Source organism: Panthera tigris, chromosome B3, assembly GCF_018350195.1.
Source record: "Panthera tigris isolate Pti1 chromosome B3, P.tigris_Pti1_mat1.1, whole genome shotgun sequence".
NCBI classification, from domain to species: domain Eukaryota; kingdom Metazoa; phylum Chordata; class Mammalia; order Carnivora; family Felidae; genus Panthera; species Panthera tigris.
Window position 1 is genome coordinate 19,902,462 of NC_056665.1, and position 20,221 is coordinate 19,922,682.

The window sequence follows — 20,221 nt, forward strand, 5'->3', positions numbered from 1 at the left end:
ACAGCATTATTCACAATAGCCAAATGTAGAAGCAGCCCAAATTTCTATCAACAGATGAATGAATAAACAAAATGTGGTATACACAAATAATGGTATGTTATTCATATTTACAAAGGAATATAATTCTGACACATGCTACAATATGGGTAAGCCTCAAAGATATTATGCTAAGTGACACACAAAAAAACAAATATTGTACAGTTCCACTTATAAGAGGTACCTAGAGTCATCAAATTCATAGAGACAGAAAGCAGAATGATGGTTGCCAGGGACTGGGGGAGGGGGAATAAGGAATTGTTTAATGGGTACAGAGTTTCAGTTGGGAAGATGAAAAACTTCTGGAGATGGATGGTAATGATGGCTCTACAACAATATGAATGTACTTAATCCCACTGAATTAAGCACATAAGAAGGTCAAAATGGTATGGGGTCCCTGGTTTGCTCAGTTGGTTGAGCGTCCAACTCTTGATTTCAGCTCAGGTCATGATCTCACGGTTCCTGGGTTTGGGCCCTGTATCAGGCTGTGGGCTGGCAGTGAGGATCCTGCTTGGTATTCTCTGTCTCCCTCTCTCTGCCACCCCCCACTCATGTGCACACTCTCCCTCTCTCTCAAAATAAATAAATATTTTTTAAAATGGTAAATTTTGTTATATAAATTTTACAACTGAAAAAAAAAAAGAAGTCATCACAATCTTAAATGTGTATGCTTAACAGGAGAGTAACAGTTGACAGAACTAAAAAGAAAAATACATAAATCCACCATTATAGTTGGAGATGACAATACTCCTCTGTCAATAATTGATAAAGTAAGTAGGTAGAATACTGGCAAGAATGTAGAAATCCTAAAAAAGTACTATCAACCAACTTGACCTAATTGACATTAATAAAACAATTAATTGGAGAAGAATAATACATTCTTTTTAAGTATGTATTTAACATTATCATTACAGATGATATTTTGAGCCATAAAGCAAACCAATGAATTTAAAACAATTAATACAAATTTTATTCCCTGACCACAATGAAATTCAACTAGAAATTTAAAAATGGTGTCTTGAAAATTCTCATATATTTGGAAATTAAATAGTACATTTTAAAATAACCCTTGGGTCAAAGAGGGAAACCAAATGACGACTTACAAAATACTTTTAATTGGACATAACAGAATTAGTGAGATATACCCAAAGTTTGGGGGGGGGGTGGAATTTACAACATTAAATACTTATATTAGGAAATGAGAAATGGGGCACCTGGGTGGCTCAGTTGGTTAAGAATCCGACTCTTGATTTCATCTCAGGTCATGCTCTCATGGTTCGTGAGTTCAAGCCCCACATGGGGCTCCACGCTGGCAGTGTGGAGCCTGCTTGGGATTCTCTCTCTCCTGTTTTCTCTGCCCCTACCCTGCTTGCTCTCTCAAAATAAATAAACTTAGAAAAGAAAAGAGAAGAGAAGAGAAGAGAAGAGAAGAGAAGAGAAGAGAAGAGAAGAGAAGAGAAGAGAAGAAGAGAAAAGAAGAGAAGAGAAGAGAAAAGAAAAGAAAAGAAGTGTCTTGAATCAATGGTCCAAACTTCCACCTTAGGAAAACTAGAAAAAAGTCGGGGAGTATTGCTTGTATTCTATGTATTTTTTTATATTTAGAGGCTAAAATTACAGTCTAGCTACTAAATGTAGTACTGGTTACTACCTTTTTCCCCTTCTCGATGTGAACTCACATTTGCTGCCACATTTTTTTTTTGCTGTGAAATGAGTTCCTTGATCAGAAGCAATTTTGTGTGAAGCAGTAAACAAGATTACGGGAGGCAAACTCATATCCACAATGTGTCTATATATACACTACAGGAAATTGCCATTTGTTTTTTAAAAATAGCTTTTTATAATATATTTTATTTATATAAAATAGCTTTTATATTGAGATATAATTCATATATCATAAAGTCTACCAGCTTAAATATAACTGGCTCTTTTTCACTTTAGCACAGTGTTTTTGAGGTATGTCCATGTTAAAACATGTATCAGTACCCCACTCTTTTCTAAGACTGAGTAACATTCCATTGTATGGATATACCACATTTACTTCTGCCATTATTCTCAGGTGATGGATACTTGGGTTGTTTCCATTTTTTGACTATTATGAATAATGCTGCTAGGAACAAGTTTTTGTATGTGCACATATTTTCATTTTTCTTGTGCATATACCTAGGAGAATTGCTGAATCACGTGGTAACTCTGTTTTAAAAATTTAAGGGGTACTTCCAGGGGTACCTGGGTGGCTCAGTTGGTTAAGCATCTAACTTCGGCTCAGGTCATGATCTCACGGTTCATGGGTTTGAGCCCCATGTCAGTCTCTGTACCTCCCTTTCTCTCTCTCTGCCCCTCGCCTGCTCACGTTCTCTCAAAAGTAAATAAACATTAAAAAAAAATTTTTTTAAAGAACTTCCAGACTGTTTTCAAAAGTGGCTGCAATCATTTTACATTTCCATCAGCAATTTAAGAGGGTTCCAATTTCTCCACCTCCTCACTGATGCCCGTTATTGTCCTTTTTATTATAGTCCTTCTAGTGGGTGTGAAGCGGTGTGTCATTTCTTGTGTTCCTGTGTAATGTGGGCAACTTCATGAGATCATGTGAATAAATTCCTATTTATTTTTTCTCTCTGAGCAGTTTGAAAGTCGTATTGTGTGTTCTATTCAATGTTTTGTGGTGTGACAGCGAGAGGTAAGGCAGGGAAAACTCAGCTGAAACTATCTTTGCTAAACTGGTCTCTTCATTGAGATTTGCTAAATGTTTTTTCTTCCCCTAGTTACTTAGTGCATTTCATGACCCATGGAGGTCACCTTGGGCTTTGGAGCCTTTCTCTGGTTCAGTGCAGAACCCTCAGATCCAGCAGAAAATCAGTCCTGGTTGTTCACAAGTTCCCCCCTCCATCTCTTTCCAGAAATCCTTTCCACTGCCCTCTCACAGTAACCGGGGAAAGATAAGGATATTCCCCTTGCCCCTAATCAGTCTGTTCCTCTTGCGAGTGGGTTCCTGAATTTTGCTGACTCACCAAGACCATTTGCATGAGTAGCCTGGCACTTGAGCAATGTACTTTTTCTTCTCTTACCAGTTTTTGACATTTTTGACATTTGGTTAGGTCTTTTTCCTTGTTTGCTGATGGGTTGTTTGTTTTTCGCAGGAAGTAAGTGCCAGTTTTTACTGTATTGTGTTTGTGTCATCAGGCATTTGAAAGGGATGTGTTGTAACCCAGCTGCACTCCACCACTTTATGCAGTCTTAGCAATACTTTTCGGTATTTAAGCTTACTGCTGGGGATTCCCCATTATCCACTTTTTGAACAAACAGTCCCTGTGCACCTACTGTGTGCCAAGCAGGGATCTCTAAGTGGAGCTATTGCACAGAACCAGAGCCCTGCCATTGTGGAGCCTCTTAGTAAATTATGCCCAAGTGTCTCCACCAAAACATCCTCATTTTGCATAAAATTGTGTTTGTAGAAAACAATTTCAATTTTTGAAATCTAAGGATTTATACCAAATTCACCCAGGTTATAAAATTAACTCACATACCCCCTAACGTTCTGTGACACTTCCAGCAAATATGGCATGGTCAGAAAGGAAGCTTCAGAGCAGAAGTGAAGGAATCTGCCCTTCATTTTTAAGCACCTGATTGTTATATTTGAAAAGCTGCATCAGATACAGCTCGTGTTCCACTCTTTGCTTTGTGGGATGGATTGAAATCATTTGCAAATTCCTTAGTTGATGATATGCCAAAAATAAAAGCAATTCTAGCAGAAAGTATTAAAGACTTGGGGCAAAGAGAAGACATTTTAAAATCTTGCAAGTATTAAGATCTTAAAAGAATCTTTTTATAAGCACCATGAACCAGAGCTGTTCATCAGCAATTTGCAGAAACCAGATGAACACGGTGCTACAGCCAATATTTACTAAAAGCCAATTTCTGTGCATTACCTCCCTGCAGCCACCTCAACTGCAGTCCCTGTAACACCTCAAGTGTTTCAATACCTCTAACACACCCATGGCATTAACTCAGCAAATATATGAACCACTGTGCAAGACATTGTGCTTAGGACAATGGGGGAGATAGAAATAAATAACACAGCACCTGCCCAGGAGGAATTACTAAGGCAAGTGGGAGAGCCCGGACAAAGCAAGGGAAAGATTCTTAAGACAAGGTAGCGACATATGGCATGCTGCAGTGATAAATTCTAGATTTCCAGAGAACCCTCAATAGAGGATGAGGACTGACAGGGTCTCCACCCATGTAAAGCTTCCTTAATAGCTCCTTGACAGAGCCCACAGCACACATGACTACAGCCTGAAGGTCAGATCCAAATGACCTTTTTGCTGCTAGCAGAGGCCCATGGAATTTTCTAGAGATCACACCCACCCTCTGTGGTATCCTTTGAAAGTAATTTTATTAGTTTTTTTTTTTTTTTTATGGGCCACATGAGTTCATCATTCATAAATTTGTTTAAACTGTATTTGGAAATCTCATTTTCCTGCTAGTTGTATATCTCAGAGGCCCTCGGCTCCACCGAATCCTGGGTAGGAGGCATCCCAGATTTACTTATATTTTTTAGGTCCCAAAGTATCCTCTTGTCAAGGTTTCTTAGGACTTTAGAACAATTTCATTTGTATGTCTCCTTTCGTGGATTCTGCAGCTTTCAGTTTTCATCTTTCAGACACTGGAACTTCATAATTTAACTCAGGCCCCAAAGCCATAAAGATGGTCAACTGTCAAAGCAGCTGCTGCCTACTTTCTCCATGAGCACGGTGCACAGCCAACCACTCCTGGTAGTTCCCTGGCTCCTCGTGTGGTCGCTCAACAGGGAAATGCCAGAGAGTCTCTTCCACATAGAGCTACTCTGGAGGAGACTCAGGGGGAATTTTTGTAATAGGACTAATATATTAGTCCCTCTTTTCTTTTTTAAGTTTATCTATTTTTTGAGAGGGAGGGAGGGAGGGAGGGAGGGAGAGACAGAGAGTGAGTGGGGAAGGGGCAGAGAGAGAGGGAGAGAGAGGATCCCAAGTAGGCTTTGTAGTGTCAGCGCACAGCCCAACTTGGGGCTTGAACTCATGAACTGTGAGATCATAACTTGAGCCGAAATCAAGGGTCCACACTTAACTGGGCCACCCGGGTGCCCCAGGGGAAATTTTTAATAGTTAGCAAAGGGGCTGTTTCCTTATAGGGACAGAACCTCTACTAAAGAAATACTGGCTCAACCAAGAGTCTCATATATCCATGACAGATAAGAAAGTGGGTTTCCCCAGAAAAGAAAGGTCCATGCAAACTGCGCTAATTCCATCTGGAAGCACTGCACCAAGCTCTGTGGTCCTAGGAAAGAAGTTAACATCTGCTGTTTCTGGAAACATAATGGAAATGCGCCACCTAGTGACCACAGATGGAACTGCTACTTTTCAAAAAAAACCCCAAAACAAAAAATCCACCTTGGCTGAAGATTCTGAGCTTCCAAAGCAGCCCATTCTTACCTGGCAGGTTATCACACCAAAGTGATTCAATACCCCTGTATTTTATAGGTAAACTATAATTAATAATCTTGTGAAGAAAATGTTTTTTTTTTTCCTCATGAGATTTATGGAGACATTCTGAAAAATATTTTATAGCTTCTAGATCAGATAGGCTGGTTATCTATCTTCTAGCTATTAACATAAATGTTTAAAAAGTAATACTCAGATACTCAAGTTTGAAAGGAAAAAATGCTAAGAATTTTTTAATGTTTCAAAGGAAACCCTGAATAAAATGCATTTGCAATAACTTTTTCTTTCCACTAAAGGGTCTACAAACAGATTTATAAAGACTCGAAAACACTTTTTAACACTTCCACTGTGTCAATAAACCAGCCAATTATGAATATATCTGTTGAAATGGAGTAAGGCTCTGGAAAAGAAATATTTTACCTCAACAACAGTTGTTATGATTACTTAAGATCGTATCTTAATACAGAAAACAGTTCTACATGCTTCTTAAAGTAACTTGTAATTATTTTAATTTTTTGGTGCTCTTGCAAATACGTGACTAACAAAATTCAAACCACAGCAACTACACATAAGAGTTCTGTGGTTTACTTCAAGCATCTGTATATAAAGAACCAAACTACATAGATATACACTGCAAAACTTATAGGTGAAGTTTAGGTTAGACAACTTTATTAGCTAAAGAACAAAAACACGTTCCACTTTCTGCAATCACAGCTGAAAAAGCTTTTCAAGGAGATCCAAGGATGTATGGACTTAAACAATCTGAAACTAAAGTCATGGGAATTCAGTAGATTCTCAACCACTGCATTTGTTCTAGTTTAAGTCAGTTTAAATTTTTTCATAGAAAAAAACAGATTTCAGGCAAATAAAAACAAATTCCAGATAAACATGGTTCGGTGTTGTTTTTTTTTTTTTATTATTTTACCTTTATCAAGGCAGGCAAAGTACAGATGCTGTACATTAAAAACATACAAATACATTACTCACAGCACATCAACTCCTACAGGCAAAGAGACTGGGAAGCACTGCTCCTCTGAAGCTCGGAGCCACAGCTAAATGTACAAGGAGCCATCTGCTGGTCCCACGTAGCCAACGCCAATCAGCAAGACGTCTATCAGCGTCCATATCCCCAGGCCGCCGAAGCTGAAGAGCTTGCCAAGGCCTTCCCGCCACTGACCCAGGTAGAAACGGTCAGCGCCAAACCCCCCGAGGGTGATGCTGCAAAAGCAAACAGGAAGGGGGTCCATCAGCCATACCCCCCAGGGTAGCTCAAAAATGGCATGGAGTCGCACTTGTAAAAGGGCCTCAAATGATCACAACCCCTGATGAGAACACAAACATACAACGTCAAATAACCATGGGCCAGAAGACTGTTTTAATGTCAAAAGTAGGGGCGCCTGGGTGGCTCAGTCGGTTAAACATCCGACAGCAGCTCACTAAGGTCATCATCTCATGGTCCAGGAGTTCGAGCCCCATGTTGGGCTGTATGCTGACAGCTCAGAGCCTGAAGCCTGCTTTGGATTCTGTATCTCCCTCTCTCTCTGCCCCTCCCTGCTCGCGGGTGCACGTGCACTCTCTCTCTCAAAATAATAAACATTAAAAGAATTTTTTAAAAAGCCAAAAAGTAAAAAAATTTTTAGCTATACTGAATCTGAAGTTCATCTTCTGAAGAAAAGTAATCTGTCTCATTGCTTTTTCATCTAGAAAATGGCATATCCAGAACAAAGCAGGGAGCCAGTCCAACAGGAAGTACACGGACAGAGTCAGGAGGTGGTGTCGTCATGAAGCAGCCCAACACCTCCTGACTGTCCCAGATCAAGTCGCCTGAGCTCTGTCACTCATCTCCAAGCAATGAGTGTCGAGAATAAATGACTTTAAGGTTCCTCCAAATTCTAAGATCTAATGCTATTCAGACAACTTCTCGTTGTACTTCTTTTAAATGTTTCATCATGGAAAATTTCAAGCCATGTAAGAGTAAGAAGAGAAGAGAGCAGTACCCATGACCCAGCTCCAACAATTCTCAGCATGTGGTCAACCCCGTTTCACCCGTACTTCCCCCCACCAACCTCCCCCACCCCCCCACATTGGAGTACTTTGAGGTAAACCCTGGATATTCTCCCATTCAGGGAATATTCTGAAAGAAATGATGCTGAGCTCTGAGCAGAAAACTATTCTTACATTTTAAAAGTCAAGCTGTTAAATGTACCATGGTAATTTAAGATGTTAACAATCTTGGGGCAACCAGTTGAGAGGGGGACAGGGAACAATCACTGTAACTTTTCTGGAAGTCTGAAGTCATTCCAAAATAAAACATTTACTTAAACAAAAAGTCAATTGTCAGTTTTCATTTGAACCACTGCTGACAAAGACCCTGGCCAGTTAACAAATCTCGTTTTTGTTGTATCTAATTTTCTATTTTGGACTTTTACTTTCCAGCTGTGACTTCCTGCCAGGCAGGATCTGGTCTCTCCTCAGCCCAAACCCTAAAGCAGTGGTTCTCACAAAGCAAGGGGCTTTGCTGAGGGGCAACTTAGCAGTATCTAGAGACACAGGAGTGCTACTGGCATCTAGTAGGTGGAGTTCAGAGATGCTAACCACCCTACTGTGCACAGGACGGTGCCACAACAAAGAATTATGTGGCCGAAAGTCAACAGTGATGAGGGTCAGAAACCTAGCCCACATCACACAGGCCACAGGGTCTCAAGCTTTAATGCTAAACCTTCAACTGTAGGTGCCCCGACTTTTAATTAGTGAATTGTTTAACCAGCATCCCACCTGCCTTCCCACTGAGGGAAAGAATTGGTACAATTTTTTTCCCCCAAAGCTGTTGAAAAGTTTAACAAATTCAAGCACATTTTAATGTTAAAATTGTAAGTCCGTGCTTATCTCTGGATGGTGGAATTACAGGTGATTTTTAGTGTTTTATTTGGTCATTTTCAATTTTTCCAGTTTTACTAAAAACCAAGTACTGGGTAGGTATCAGTTTTTATAATAAAGGAGGAAGTTACTAAAAATTAACACTATGAATCATAAACCTATCCATCCGAAATAGTATATAGCATTTTTGCTGAATCACAATACATTCAGGATGGGGAAACCATGACTGGTTCTAATAATCTATAATAATGATTAGGTAAGTCATCTCAAAAAGTATGCAGGCATCCTGGGAGAAAGGCTAACATCCTGCCATTAAATTCCATAAAGGGACTGGTCTGATCATCTCACTAACCCCATGCAGCTTCATTGCCTAGGCCTAGCCAACAAATGTGAAAGAATCTGAGTGAAGGAGGAACTCGGCTGAGTTCAATGTATGGAAGATTCCATTGATCCCAATGGAACCCAAATGGCACCCTCAACTTACCAGTAGCCACGCTTACCTCAGAGCCAGAGCAGTAGACCACTTATAACCTCCAGTCCAGTTGCAGTATAGCATTTTTGGAAAAGTACGGTTACCTTAAAAAAAGGGAAAATACTCTACATTAGAAACATGGGTAAACAAATACTCTTACACAGTGACTAATGGTCTTGTAATGTGAAACCTAAAAATCAACTCTTTATGGTAATTAAAGTTTGCTACGGTCAATGGTAGAAAGTCCTTACCATCTCTAAGCTTACATTTAATATTTAATCAGAGAAGGAAGGATTACAGTTTGAAGTATGTGAAACGCCCTACCAGCTATCAAGCCTTCAGCGAAGTTTAGGGTCAGACAGTGTGGTACTGAAACAGACAAATCAAGCAATGGGAAAAGGAGAGAGCCCAGCGTCCCCGCCCCCCTCCCCGACAAACACACACACACACACACACACATACACACACACACACACTCACTCTTCCTGTGGGAGACAGGGCACACGCAGACTGGCCTGGACACTCGGGAGACAACTGGCTATCCACGTGGGGAGAAAAGTAAACCTGCATCTACTTCACACCACATTCCCAACACCAATTCCAGGTGGATTACAGACCTCTATGTGAAAGGCCAAACTTCCAACTTTCAAAAGAAAATATAGGGAAAAAAAGGGCTAACGATGAAAGGCTAATAACTTCAACTAACTAAAATTTTCAAGTTCTGCTAAAAAAAAAGTCAAGTAAAGTCAAGTTCTATTCAAAAGACACACACACACAAAAAGTGGAAAAACTAAAAATCTGGGAAAGGATTTTAGGAACACCAAAAGGTTATTATCCAAAATATAAAAGAATTTACAGAAATTTTTAAGAAAAAGACAAAACTTATGAACAGTAAGTACTGGAGAATATGTCGATTAAGAATAGTTATGTACCAGGGCATCTGGCTGGCTCAGTGGGTTAAGCATCTGAGTCTTGATTTCGGCTCAGGTCATGATCTCAAGGTTCATGGGTTCAAGCTGAGCCCGTCGGGCTCTGTGCTGACAGTGCAGACTCTGCTTGGGATTCTCTCTCCCCCTCTCTCTGCCCCTCCTTTGCCCTCTCTCTCAAAATAAATACATAAGCTTAAAAAAAAAAAAGGAACAGTTATGTACCAATAGTGGGAATGTAAATGTTGAAACCATTTTGGAAAATAGTACATGCTAGAGAGTATATGCTACACAAACTCGTGCACACCTGCAACCAGGAGAGGATACGTACAAACACTTTAAAAGCACCACAATCCGTGAGAGCAAAAAACTGTAAATAATCCAAATACACAGGAGAATGGATAAACTATGATACAATTTCACAGTGGATATTATACAGAAGAAAATAAATAGATAAGACACATGGATGAATCTTAGAGACATGATGCTGAGAGGAAAAAAGTACAAGAAAACATAAACAGACTATTATTTTACAAAAGTCTAAAACCTGCACCATTGAATAATATATCATACTATATTTTGTTATATACAAGTGACAAGAACTATACAAAATGTAAAGAAAAGGAAGTGGGATGATGATGAAAAGAAAATTCACCAGGGCGGTCACCTCTTGAGAGAAGGTAGGGCACTGGGTGCAGGAAAAGCACCCAGGTAGTTTCAGTGGCATCAGACTGCTTTAGTTGTTAATTTGGGTGAAATGCTATTACTATACATCAGGCTTAATACCTTACACATTTTTTTCTTGTTTGTTCAAATATTACATTTTAAAAGATTAAATTACAAGTTTTCTAGGTTTTTTTTTAGTTCATTGAGTTTATTTTTTTATTTTTCAGTTGACATATGATGCTGTATCAGTAATTCAACAACGATCTGTTAAGCTGTTCTCACCACAAGCGTAACTACCGTCTGTCACCACTGAGTTTATTATTAGTGAGGCTTGGTGTAACTAATAAATGTTTCTGATTAGACAACTGAATTCTCTAATTGCTAATTGAAGTTCCACATGCAAGCTTAAAGGAAAGTCTTCTGCTCACGAACTTCGCTGAACCCCACTTACCCAAGCAGTGAATGTGGTCCCGCACCGTGCAGTTGGCAGTGTAGCGTTGCCGAGGACAGGACACTGTCATGCAGCTGGTGGAGTTGGAACACTCATAATCGGTTTCTGGAAGCTGCCAGCAAAACCTGCAAGTCATGTTGATGACGAAGTTCTTTTGGGATTTGAAGTCTTGATCCTAAATGCCCAAGGACGTAGAATGAATCAATCATCATATAGCAGTTAATATGCCAATAAAAATACAAGGCACAAAGCTTCTAAAAGACTTCTCCTCCTGGTAGAAAGTGCAGAAAAACAGGTACAAACCAATATGTGTGCAAAACAAATGTATATGGTATGATCCTATAGTCATGAAAATATACACCCCAAAATATATACCTAAGGGAAAAAAATCTACATAAAGTTACATCAAAATAACAACAGTCATTCCAGGATGGTAAGATTATTTTACCACTTTCACTTGTATAATTTTTCATAATGAGCATGTGTACTTTTGTAATACAACAAAAAAGGGGGGGGGTGTATTTTATCAAGCCACAGTCACAGAGAGCTGGAAGGATGGATGAGTACATCTGTTCAAGGTCACTGAGTTGCAAGTGATGTGTAGAACCCATGTTCCCCAACCCCAGTCCGATGCTCCCAGGAGTACAACACAGATTGGCTACCGAGTCTCAAATCTCCACTATGGCCCAGTACCAAAGGGCTGTTACCACTGCTCACATCTCTACTGGGTAAGCACTCAACTCAGAACCACACTCAAAAAAGGTTCACTGTTGGTGCTAAGCTTTTAAGACCAGAGGGTTTTTCCCTTTGATTTAAAAAAAATCATTATTTTGTTTTCTGCTTGTAAGAGTAGGACATGCACTATGTGAGTTGCACATTTGGAACTTACAAGAAAAAACCTGTAACCTCCCCAGAGTGAACCACTTTTAATCTTTCCTTATTTCTTCTGGTAATATAGATTTATGTAAGTGCAATTATACTGAAATCATTTCGTATCCTTTTCCCCCCACCTGACATTACACTGCAATATATAATTTTCAAAATCATTTTTAAATGGTCAATCACCTCTGGACGTATCAATTTATTAATTTTTTTCATCAACGCAAAACTGCTTTTGTGAATAGCATCCAAAACTGGGTAAGGCACCACTTGACTTAGGCAATATTGTTTTATGTATCTAGTGATACAGTGATAACACATGCTTATCAACTGTTATTTATATTTATTTATTTATTTTTAATGCTATTTTTGACAGAGAGTGAGCAGGGGAAGGGCAGAGAGAGAGGGAGCCCACAGAATCCAAAGCAGGCTCTAGCCTCTGGACTGTCAGCACAGAGCCTGATGTGGGGCTCGAATTCTCGAACCCCGAGACCATGACCTGAACCAAAGTCAGACGCCTAACTGAGCCACCCAGGTGCCCCTTTATCAATTGTTTTTTTAAAAACTAGGCAATACATGGGGGCGCTTGGGTGGCTCAGTTGGTTAGGCGTCTGACTTCAGCTCAGGTCATGATCTCACAGTTCGTGAGTTTGAGCCCCACATTGGCATCTGTGCTGACAGCTCGGAGCCTGGAGCCTGCTTCAGATTCTGTGTCTCCCTCTCTCTCTCTGTTCCTCCCCCGCTTGCACTCTTGTCTCTCTCTCTCTCTCTCTCTCAAAAATAAATAAAGATTAAAAAAAGAATTAAAAAAAACCCCAACAACTAGGCAATACATGTATGTGGTACAAACTCCCAGACAGGACAGGAGCAAGGAGGAAGCTAGTCCAGCCCAGCCATCAGCAGCCACTGCCCTCTCCAGCAGCAAGTGCTGCTTAGCCTCTGGCCTTCCAGGGAATCTATTCTATGCATGAGCATGTTTATGTCACATATATTTCTTTATTTTTTAAATTTAAGTTTCCACTGATATTTACTTTTCACTTAATTCTGTAGCTATCAGTAAATAGCTCAAGATCTGCTTCATTCTTTTTAGTAGCTGCTATTTATTTCATTTCATAGTGAGTCATAAACAGTTCTCTCTTGGACATTTAGCTTGTTTTAAATCTTCCGTCTAGGTGAACAATGCAGCTAAGAATATCCTCAGGCATATTTATTTGTAACCACGTACAGTATCTGTAAGATAAATTTCTAGATAGGGAACTGCGGTCACAAGTTCTATATATCTGTACGTTTCATACATATGACAAGTGCCTACATAAGAGGCTGGCCATCTGCCTACCCACTAACAAGATAGGAGTGTCCCTAGCATCCTCACGAACTCACACTATTGCTAACATTTATTACTTTCTTGCCAACCTGGTAAGTTTAAAAACATGCATTTTTATTGCTTTAATTACAAGGAAAATTAAATAGTTTTTTTCGTGTGTTGAAAGCCCATTTACCTTTCCTTTCCTATGAACCATCTACTTATGTCCTAATACCATTTTTCTATAGGACTGTCATCTCTTTCTCATTTGCTTTTAGGAAATCTTTTTTTTTTTCTTTTATGTTTATTTTGAGAGAGAGAGCACGTAGGGGAGGAGCAGAGAGAGAGAGGAGAGAGGATCCCAAGCAGGCTCCACACTGTCAGCACTGAGCCCTGATGCAGGGCTCGAACTCAAGAAACTGAGATCATGACCTAAACTGAAATCAAGAGTCAGAAGCTTAACCAACTTGAGCCATCCAGGCATCCTGGAAATGTTTAATGCGTTATTTGTCACCCATGTTAGAAATGTTTTTTTTTACTTAGTTTGTCATTGCTCTTTGGCCTTTATGCTTTTTTAGGTCATTTTTAGTAGTCAAATGTATCAATTTGTTCTTTTATGGCTTCTAAATTTTACTTCATACTTAGGAAACTATTCCTTTTGAGATGATAACAAAACAATCTCAAGCTTTCTCTGCTACCTCGTGGTTTCCTTTCATCACCTTAAATCCCTGATCTTTCTGAAGTTTATTTTTAACAAAATAGGGATTCCACTTTTTTCCACACAGTGACCCAGGCATCCCAGCACCGACTGCACCCGCCTGCTCCTCAGGAAAGAACGGACCCCTTCAAAAGCTGATCTATAGGAAAAGTTATCTGTTACCTTTACCTCTGTGAAACAGCTGTCATTACTAAGAATCCAGAACCCATCAGAAGGAATTATACTGCTTCAGATACACTGGCAGACTGATTGCTTCTCCAAGTGATACAAAACTACATTTCTGACAAGCACATTTCCAGCTGACCTCAACTGGCTTGACAGTTGCCATTACAACTGGAACAGGAGGGGTTGCAGGAGTTGCTGGATTTTTACATTAATTTCTATAAAAGAATCCAGATGAGATTCCCTTAGCCTGGGAGTCCCTAGTCAGTATGCATGGAGAAGGACTAGAAGAGTTAATTTTTTTTTCCATTAAGTTCAAAATAAGAGGGGGCAGGAGGCACCTGAGTGCACGCACATGCCAGTGAGAGAAAACAAGGATTTGCAGGTGAAGGTCGTGGATTATTTCTTTCTGAAACAGTAACTCAGTTACCAAGAAGGGACCCTACAGATCTTCATTAACAAACAAGTTAAAAACACATGACTTGTCATGGACAGCCTGGCGACAGCAGTCCTAAGACTCATGTCTCCAGGTAGTCAATTCGTGTATTTTACCGCTCTCTAGTTTTCAGAACAGACCAAAAAACTCCCTTGGCGGCAGACTTCAAATTCTACACCTGACAACCAGGCAGCTGCAATTTTATAGGACTCACTATTATTGGCTAATAGAGGAGGCAGGTGATGTGAATTCACCTGGAGAAGGAGAGAAAAAAAATCCCACCCAGCCCTGGTGAGGGCTGTAGCAGGCACCATGACCAAGGAGTTCCGAAACTTCCCTAAGCTTTATAATTTCTCTACCTTTGTTATTTTTTGTTATCTGCTGCCATTTTCTACTAAATGAAACCGTTTGTTTTTGGAACATCTAAAGAAGAAATACATTGAGAAGTATGTCTTACTCTGTAACCAGTTTTCGGAGATGAAAGTCAAAGCAGCTGAGGCAAACAACAAAGGAGGCTAATTCTGGACAAGTTCCCCTTCTACATCAGAGTCTTTCTATTTTTCAGTAAGTAGCTACTATCTGTCAGACCCATGAGACAGAAATTTTTTTGTACTTTTTATATTTGATTAGAGTTGTCACACAATGTTACATTGTGTCCGGTGGAGATAAAAATCTTTAAAGCCTTCAAATAAAGAAGTTTAGCCACACTGCATTTAAGACACAGTAACAAAGACTAATAATTCAAGGGCAGTCATCAAGACTATCTGACTCAATTTTCAAGTGTGCTGATACAGTATACAAAATGGTAACATGTTTATAAAAAAACAAATTCAGACAACGACAGCATAAAATCTCATTTCCCCTTTGAAGTGAAGCCTTCCTCACTCCCTTTCTGATACTAGACTTCATCAGGAAAATCACAGAAAGAGTCTAGGGGTGGAAGGAACTTTCCAATCTAGCCCTCCACAGACTAAGTTCCAAACAATGGAGCAGGAAGGAACCCTGCTCAAGTGACAAAAATGCTAGAACTACCAGGTCAAAAGAGATCTGCAAAAGAGGACATAGTATGGAATCTGTTCCTTCCTTCTCAACAAGTTCCCAAAAGCAGGGTTCCATGGACACATGTTAGAAAAAGCTGTTCTGGGCCCATCCGCTCATTCATCTTATTTAACAAGAAATAGATTAATAAATACTGCAGCGAGTTACGGCAGGGTCGAGAGTAAAACACTACTTCATTATTCGTTTTTACTCTTCATCTCACCCAGACGCGAGGACTGTCGCCCCAAACAAGGGAGTGTGCAATAATTTACCTGGTCCAGTTGTTAAAACTGCAGACACCAGAGTCTCCCTAACCTACTCACATTCAGCGGGTCTGGGGCTGTCTCCAGGAATGATTGTAACGGCAGCCGAAGTCAGGTAGCTCAGAAGCAGGTACCCCTAGAGAACTCTATGGAACATTAACTAGGAGAGCCTTTCTAGGCTCCTTCCTCTCTCTGTCAAAATGTCAGGAGACAGGATATAGGTGTGATGACTGTAACAGGGTCATTTCTAATAGGCCTTTTCTATTTCTGGCTTTCTCTAAGAAGTCTGATAACTACTCCAATTTAATCTGTCAAAAAATTCCCATCTGGGGGCGCCTGGGTGGCTCAGTCAGTTAAGCATCCGACTTCAGCTCAGGTCATGATCTCGCGTTCGTGAGTTTGAGCCCCACATCGGGCTCTGTGCTGACAGCTTGGAGCCTGGCGCCTGCTTCGGATTCTGTGTCTCCCTCTCTCTCTCTGCCCCTCCCCCACTCATGTTTGGTTTCTGTCAAAAATAAATAAATATTAAAAAAAAATTTTTTTTTAATTGCCATCTGAACCCTGGCAACCAAACCTTCTGTGGCAATGAAAGATTCAGTCTTCTGATCAAGTTGTCTTTGTTCCTAAAATATTACTTGTAGAATGCAGAGCACCTTCTTTCAGGATTTCCCCTACAGTCACGTCTACACTGTACTTATAACTTGAGGTTTACAATGAGTTCATTTAAAAGAATTAAGTTGCAGTACTTACAACACAGGTAACGGAAGGTTTGACTGTGCAGTCAAAAGTGACAGGCTTCCCATAGACACAGGAGAAATTTGTCCTGCATTCTACACAGTCTGCAGGAAGTCTGCTACACAAACCATTACTTGGACACTTCATCACATAAGGTGGGATATCAGTACTTTCTGTGAAAAGTAAGAGAGAAGCTCATTTTCATATAATATTGATCAGAATCCCAGGAGAATACAGTTTCCTAAGGTTAAGGGACATGGTTGCTAGCAATGAACTACTGGGCTGGAATGGAAAATGCACGGAGTTGGGAGTCGGAGACACCTGCAGTTCAAGCAAGGTTCTGCCAACCAAGCTGTGTGACCTGATGCAACAACAGTTCAACAGCTAAGTAAAAAGGATTTAATTACTGCCCCCGCAAATGGGCATGAAAAGCAAAGGTGCTTATGAACATATAATGTATACACAAAGCTAGGTGTAAGTTAGGGCCTCAGAAAAATCTACTCTAACAAGATGAACAATTAAAAGTTTAGCAATGGCAAAGTTTGTTCAAGATCACAGAGGGAGTGACAAAATTGGAACCACAACCCAAACCCGTTTCTAATCCAATATTCTTTTCATCTGAATTCACGAATTTGGTAATGACACCACTGACCCTTTAAGCAAATCAATCAGTACAATAACGGTACCAACTTTGGAAAATGTTCTCTGTCGTTATTCCACATTGGTACTTCAATAAGCCATAATTTGCAGGTAATAAGGAAATTTAAGTTTCAGATTACAAAGTTGAACATAGCCCTCTATATTAGTAACTGGTTCACTGGGTTGCAATTTTTCCCCCAGCCAACCTTGCTAGGAGTAAAATATATCATTAAGAGAGGATCAAATTGCAAGTATTCTTGGGGAGGAAGAGAGGCTTTCAAAAACATCCAAAAGAATAAAAAAAAATTTTGTGCTCTATAATTTTAGATTCAAGAATGCTGCTGTCTTGTTGTGATCTTTACATCCAAATAAGAATCAGTAAAACACCTCTGCCAGTTTCAATTCATTGAAATAATGGAACTGTAAAGGGATGACCTATAGAGACAAAGGTTCTGTTAAGCAAAACACACTAATACTCATTTAAAACTGGTCCCACTTAAAGTCACTGAATTATGTGGGCAATTCTACAAATATCATTTTTCTTTTCTTTTATTCGATTATTTTTGGGGCTGGGAATTGGAAACTTAGAAATCACAAAGCCAAAAAGACTTTAGAGGGCCAGGCTAACCTCACCACCCTAAAGACAAGGAAAGTGAATCCTGAAGGGTAAATAATTTGCTCAAACTCCCAGTAGTTCAACCAAGCAGACTGAGACTCCAAGTCTTAGTCCCTCTGATCCTTCCATTTCACACAGCCTTGGGAGGAACCTTTAATGTCCAACATCAGGAACGGGGTATAAGAAGAAAAAGAAATTTTCTGAAGGGAAAGAAGCACTGGTTGAAGGTGATCTTGATGAACGAGGTGGCAAAATAATAGAGAGATAGAAATGAGGAATGTGGAACTGGAAAAAGGGATGTGGCTGGAATGTCAAAAGGAATTGCAATATCAAGACAGTCAACAGAATACATCTGGGTAGCTGTCTTTAGTTCACATAACCTAAAATACAATAAAAAGTTCAAAAAAATGGAAAGTGATTTTTATCTTAAAAAGAGAAAGAAATAAACCACTAGATATAAATACACACATTTACTAGAATAGAAAATATCTAGTACCTGCTGCCCTGGGAACTACTGTGAAAGTACGTGTTGGGCCCGGATCCTTTATTGACTGAGCCAGCGGCTGCGACTGCTCTAAATTTAAGGATCCTACAATTAGAGAAACATGTTATCCTGGGATATGAAAACCTTGGTTTGTGTGCTTAAGACGCAAGGTCCACACCAGGCCCGTAACTGCTCAGAAAAACTCACAGCTTGACGACCCAGAAAACTAAACAAAGAAACGCCAAATAGGGTCGACACCTATTTAGATCAATAGGCAACTAGGGAACAAAGCGTTGGTGTCGGGCTCCAGGACCGCTTCCCCGGCCAACACCCGAGCCCTCGGTCTCCTGCTCGAGGGCTCCCTGGCTCAGCTCGGCGCCTCCGGGGTCCCGGAGCGGAGTGGGCGGCCAGGACCCGCCAGACGGAGCTACAGCGATCAGCCTCCGCCCTTCGCCCTCCGCCCACGGGCCTAGCGCGGACACCTCCCGCCGCTCCCGGGGTACCATTCAGCCGGACCCCGCGTGGACCCCGGCCTTTAACTCACCCCCGCCCGACAAGATGTAGAACTGGGAGAGGAACAACAGCACGCGGCAGAGGCGGAGCAGGACCCCCAGCGGGACGGCCGCCGCCACCATCTCGCCGGTGCGCGCGCACTTCCGGGCGGCGAGGCGGGACTGGGCAGAGGGGCGGGGCGCCGGCGCGGGCGCCGTAGGGGCGTGTGCGAGCGCGGCCTCGGAGAGCCCAAGGCGCAGGCGCGCGGCGGGCGTTGCGTGGGTTCGGCTGGGCCCGGCAGCTGGCGTCTGGCCGGTGCGCGCGGACTTCCGTGTCCCGCGGCGGACTGGGCAGAGGGTTCCTGGGGCTGGGGTGGAGGTGGGATAAGGTCGCGACGCCTAGAGGTTGTTTGCTTCCCCATGCCCGCTGGACGAGGCGCTCGCTTCGCCTTCCTTGGCTAGCGACTGGCGAACGTCACCCGGGACCGAAATTCACACCTGAAGTGGCTGCAATCAGAGGCGGGCAAATTTGGGAAGTTGACCACCATTTATATGGGCTGGCTGTGAGGTTGAAAACTGCTTTTTGCTCGGTACTCTGCGAAGGTTTTGATGACGTGTTTGATTTCATACTGAAAAGGTACTTATTGACAGATGAAGAAACTGTGGCACAAACCCAGTTGGGGAAGTGACCCCCAGGGTGTGCCAGGCAGCCCCAAAAGGACCCCCATTCCCTGTGTTGCCGACCTGATCAGTGCCCAGCTAGCATCTCTCTCTGGTCAGCTGTTGGTTTCATCACTAGCCAACTCCTTAAAGACATACATTACTTCCAGAAAGTTCCTCAGAGCCTGGGAGAGGACAGTAAGTATACCTGTCAAGGATTCAGGTCCAGAAGCACTGGGACAAGAACCCTGGGATGTGAAAGGAGGGTCCAAAGCATGAGCCCCTCCCTGGTAAAGGCCAGCCTTGGGGAGGGGAGCTGCACCCCAGGACTTTGGCTCCCTGCGTGCTCAGAAGGCAGACTGTACCTATTTGTGTCACAGCGTTCTTTGTCCTGTGTTGCTGACCTGCGTTCCCCTTTTCTACCCACCTGGCACGAGATTCTTTTGGGGGCCTTCTGACTCCCCATTCCCTCACTAGCCAGTTTCGATGAATGAAAAGAGTATATTGAATGGTGGCTGGCACACAATAAGACCTTAATAAATATTACCCTAAAAATTATATCACACAATTTGCACACCTTTCAGCACTATACAGGTTTGATATAAATTGCAGTTTTGTTTTTTAACTGTTCAGGATGCTAAATAATAAATGTGTTGAGAAGAGAGAGCATGTCTTCAATTTATTTTGAATTGCACAGCACCTAGCCAAATAAGCACCCAATGAATACTTCTTGATTGGTAGCTAAATTCTCTATTGGCATAAAGCTATTTCAATCCTGTTCTGAGCAGTAAGGTATTCCTTTCAGTTAAAAGCAAAACTCCATTTACATTGTGAAACTGACTAAAGGGAACTGTATTTAAGATGGAGTCAGGAGGCCAGAAGGGCCAGCTCT

The 20,221-nt window shown here is 41.3% G+C and overlaps 1 protein-coding gene across 2 annotated transcripts; it reads right to left on the minus strand.

Annotated features, from left to right (window-relative positions):
• Window positions 1-5,816: 5,816 nt before the first annotated feature.
• On the minus strand, window positions 5,817-18,843 carry TM2D3 (TM2 domain containing 3). 2 transcript variants are annotated; one of them, XM_042988223.1, is made up of 6 exons: window positions 18,723-18,843; window positions 18,191-18,283; window positions 16,455-16,612; window positions 10,906-11,080; window positions 8,891-8,966; window positions 5,817-6,731 (listed from the first exon to the last, which is right to left on the minus strand). In XM_042988223.1, exons 1-6 carry the CDS (start codon window positions 18,811-18,813, stop codon window positions 6,566-6,568), a joined length of 759 nt encoding a protein of 252 aa, XP_042844157.1. In that variant the 5' UTR covers window positions 18,814-18,843; the 3' UTR covers window positions 5,817-6,565. The 2 variants fall into 2 exon arrangements, with proteins under 2 accessions (XP_042844157.1, XP_042844158.1); XM_042988224.1 differs by lacking the exon at window positions 18,191-18,283.
• Window positions 18,844-20,221: the final 1,378 nt, after the last annotated feature.

Bases quoted from the DNA above. Each gene is read 5' to 3' on its own strand.
- TM2D3 (XM_042988223.1), bottom strand. From the start codon at position 18,813: ATGGTGGCGGCGGCCGTCCCGCTGGGGGTCCTGCTCCGCCTCTGCCGC. The intron at 8,967-10,905 runs GTAAGTGGGGTT...CCTTTTTTTAAG, and splicing joins GGACCACATTCACTGCTTGG to GTAACCGTACTTTTCCAAAA. The intron at 6,732-8,890 runs GTAAGCGTGGCT...TTGCTTTTGCAG, and splicing joins TCTACTGCTCTGGCTCTGAG to CATCACCCTCGGGGGGTTTG.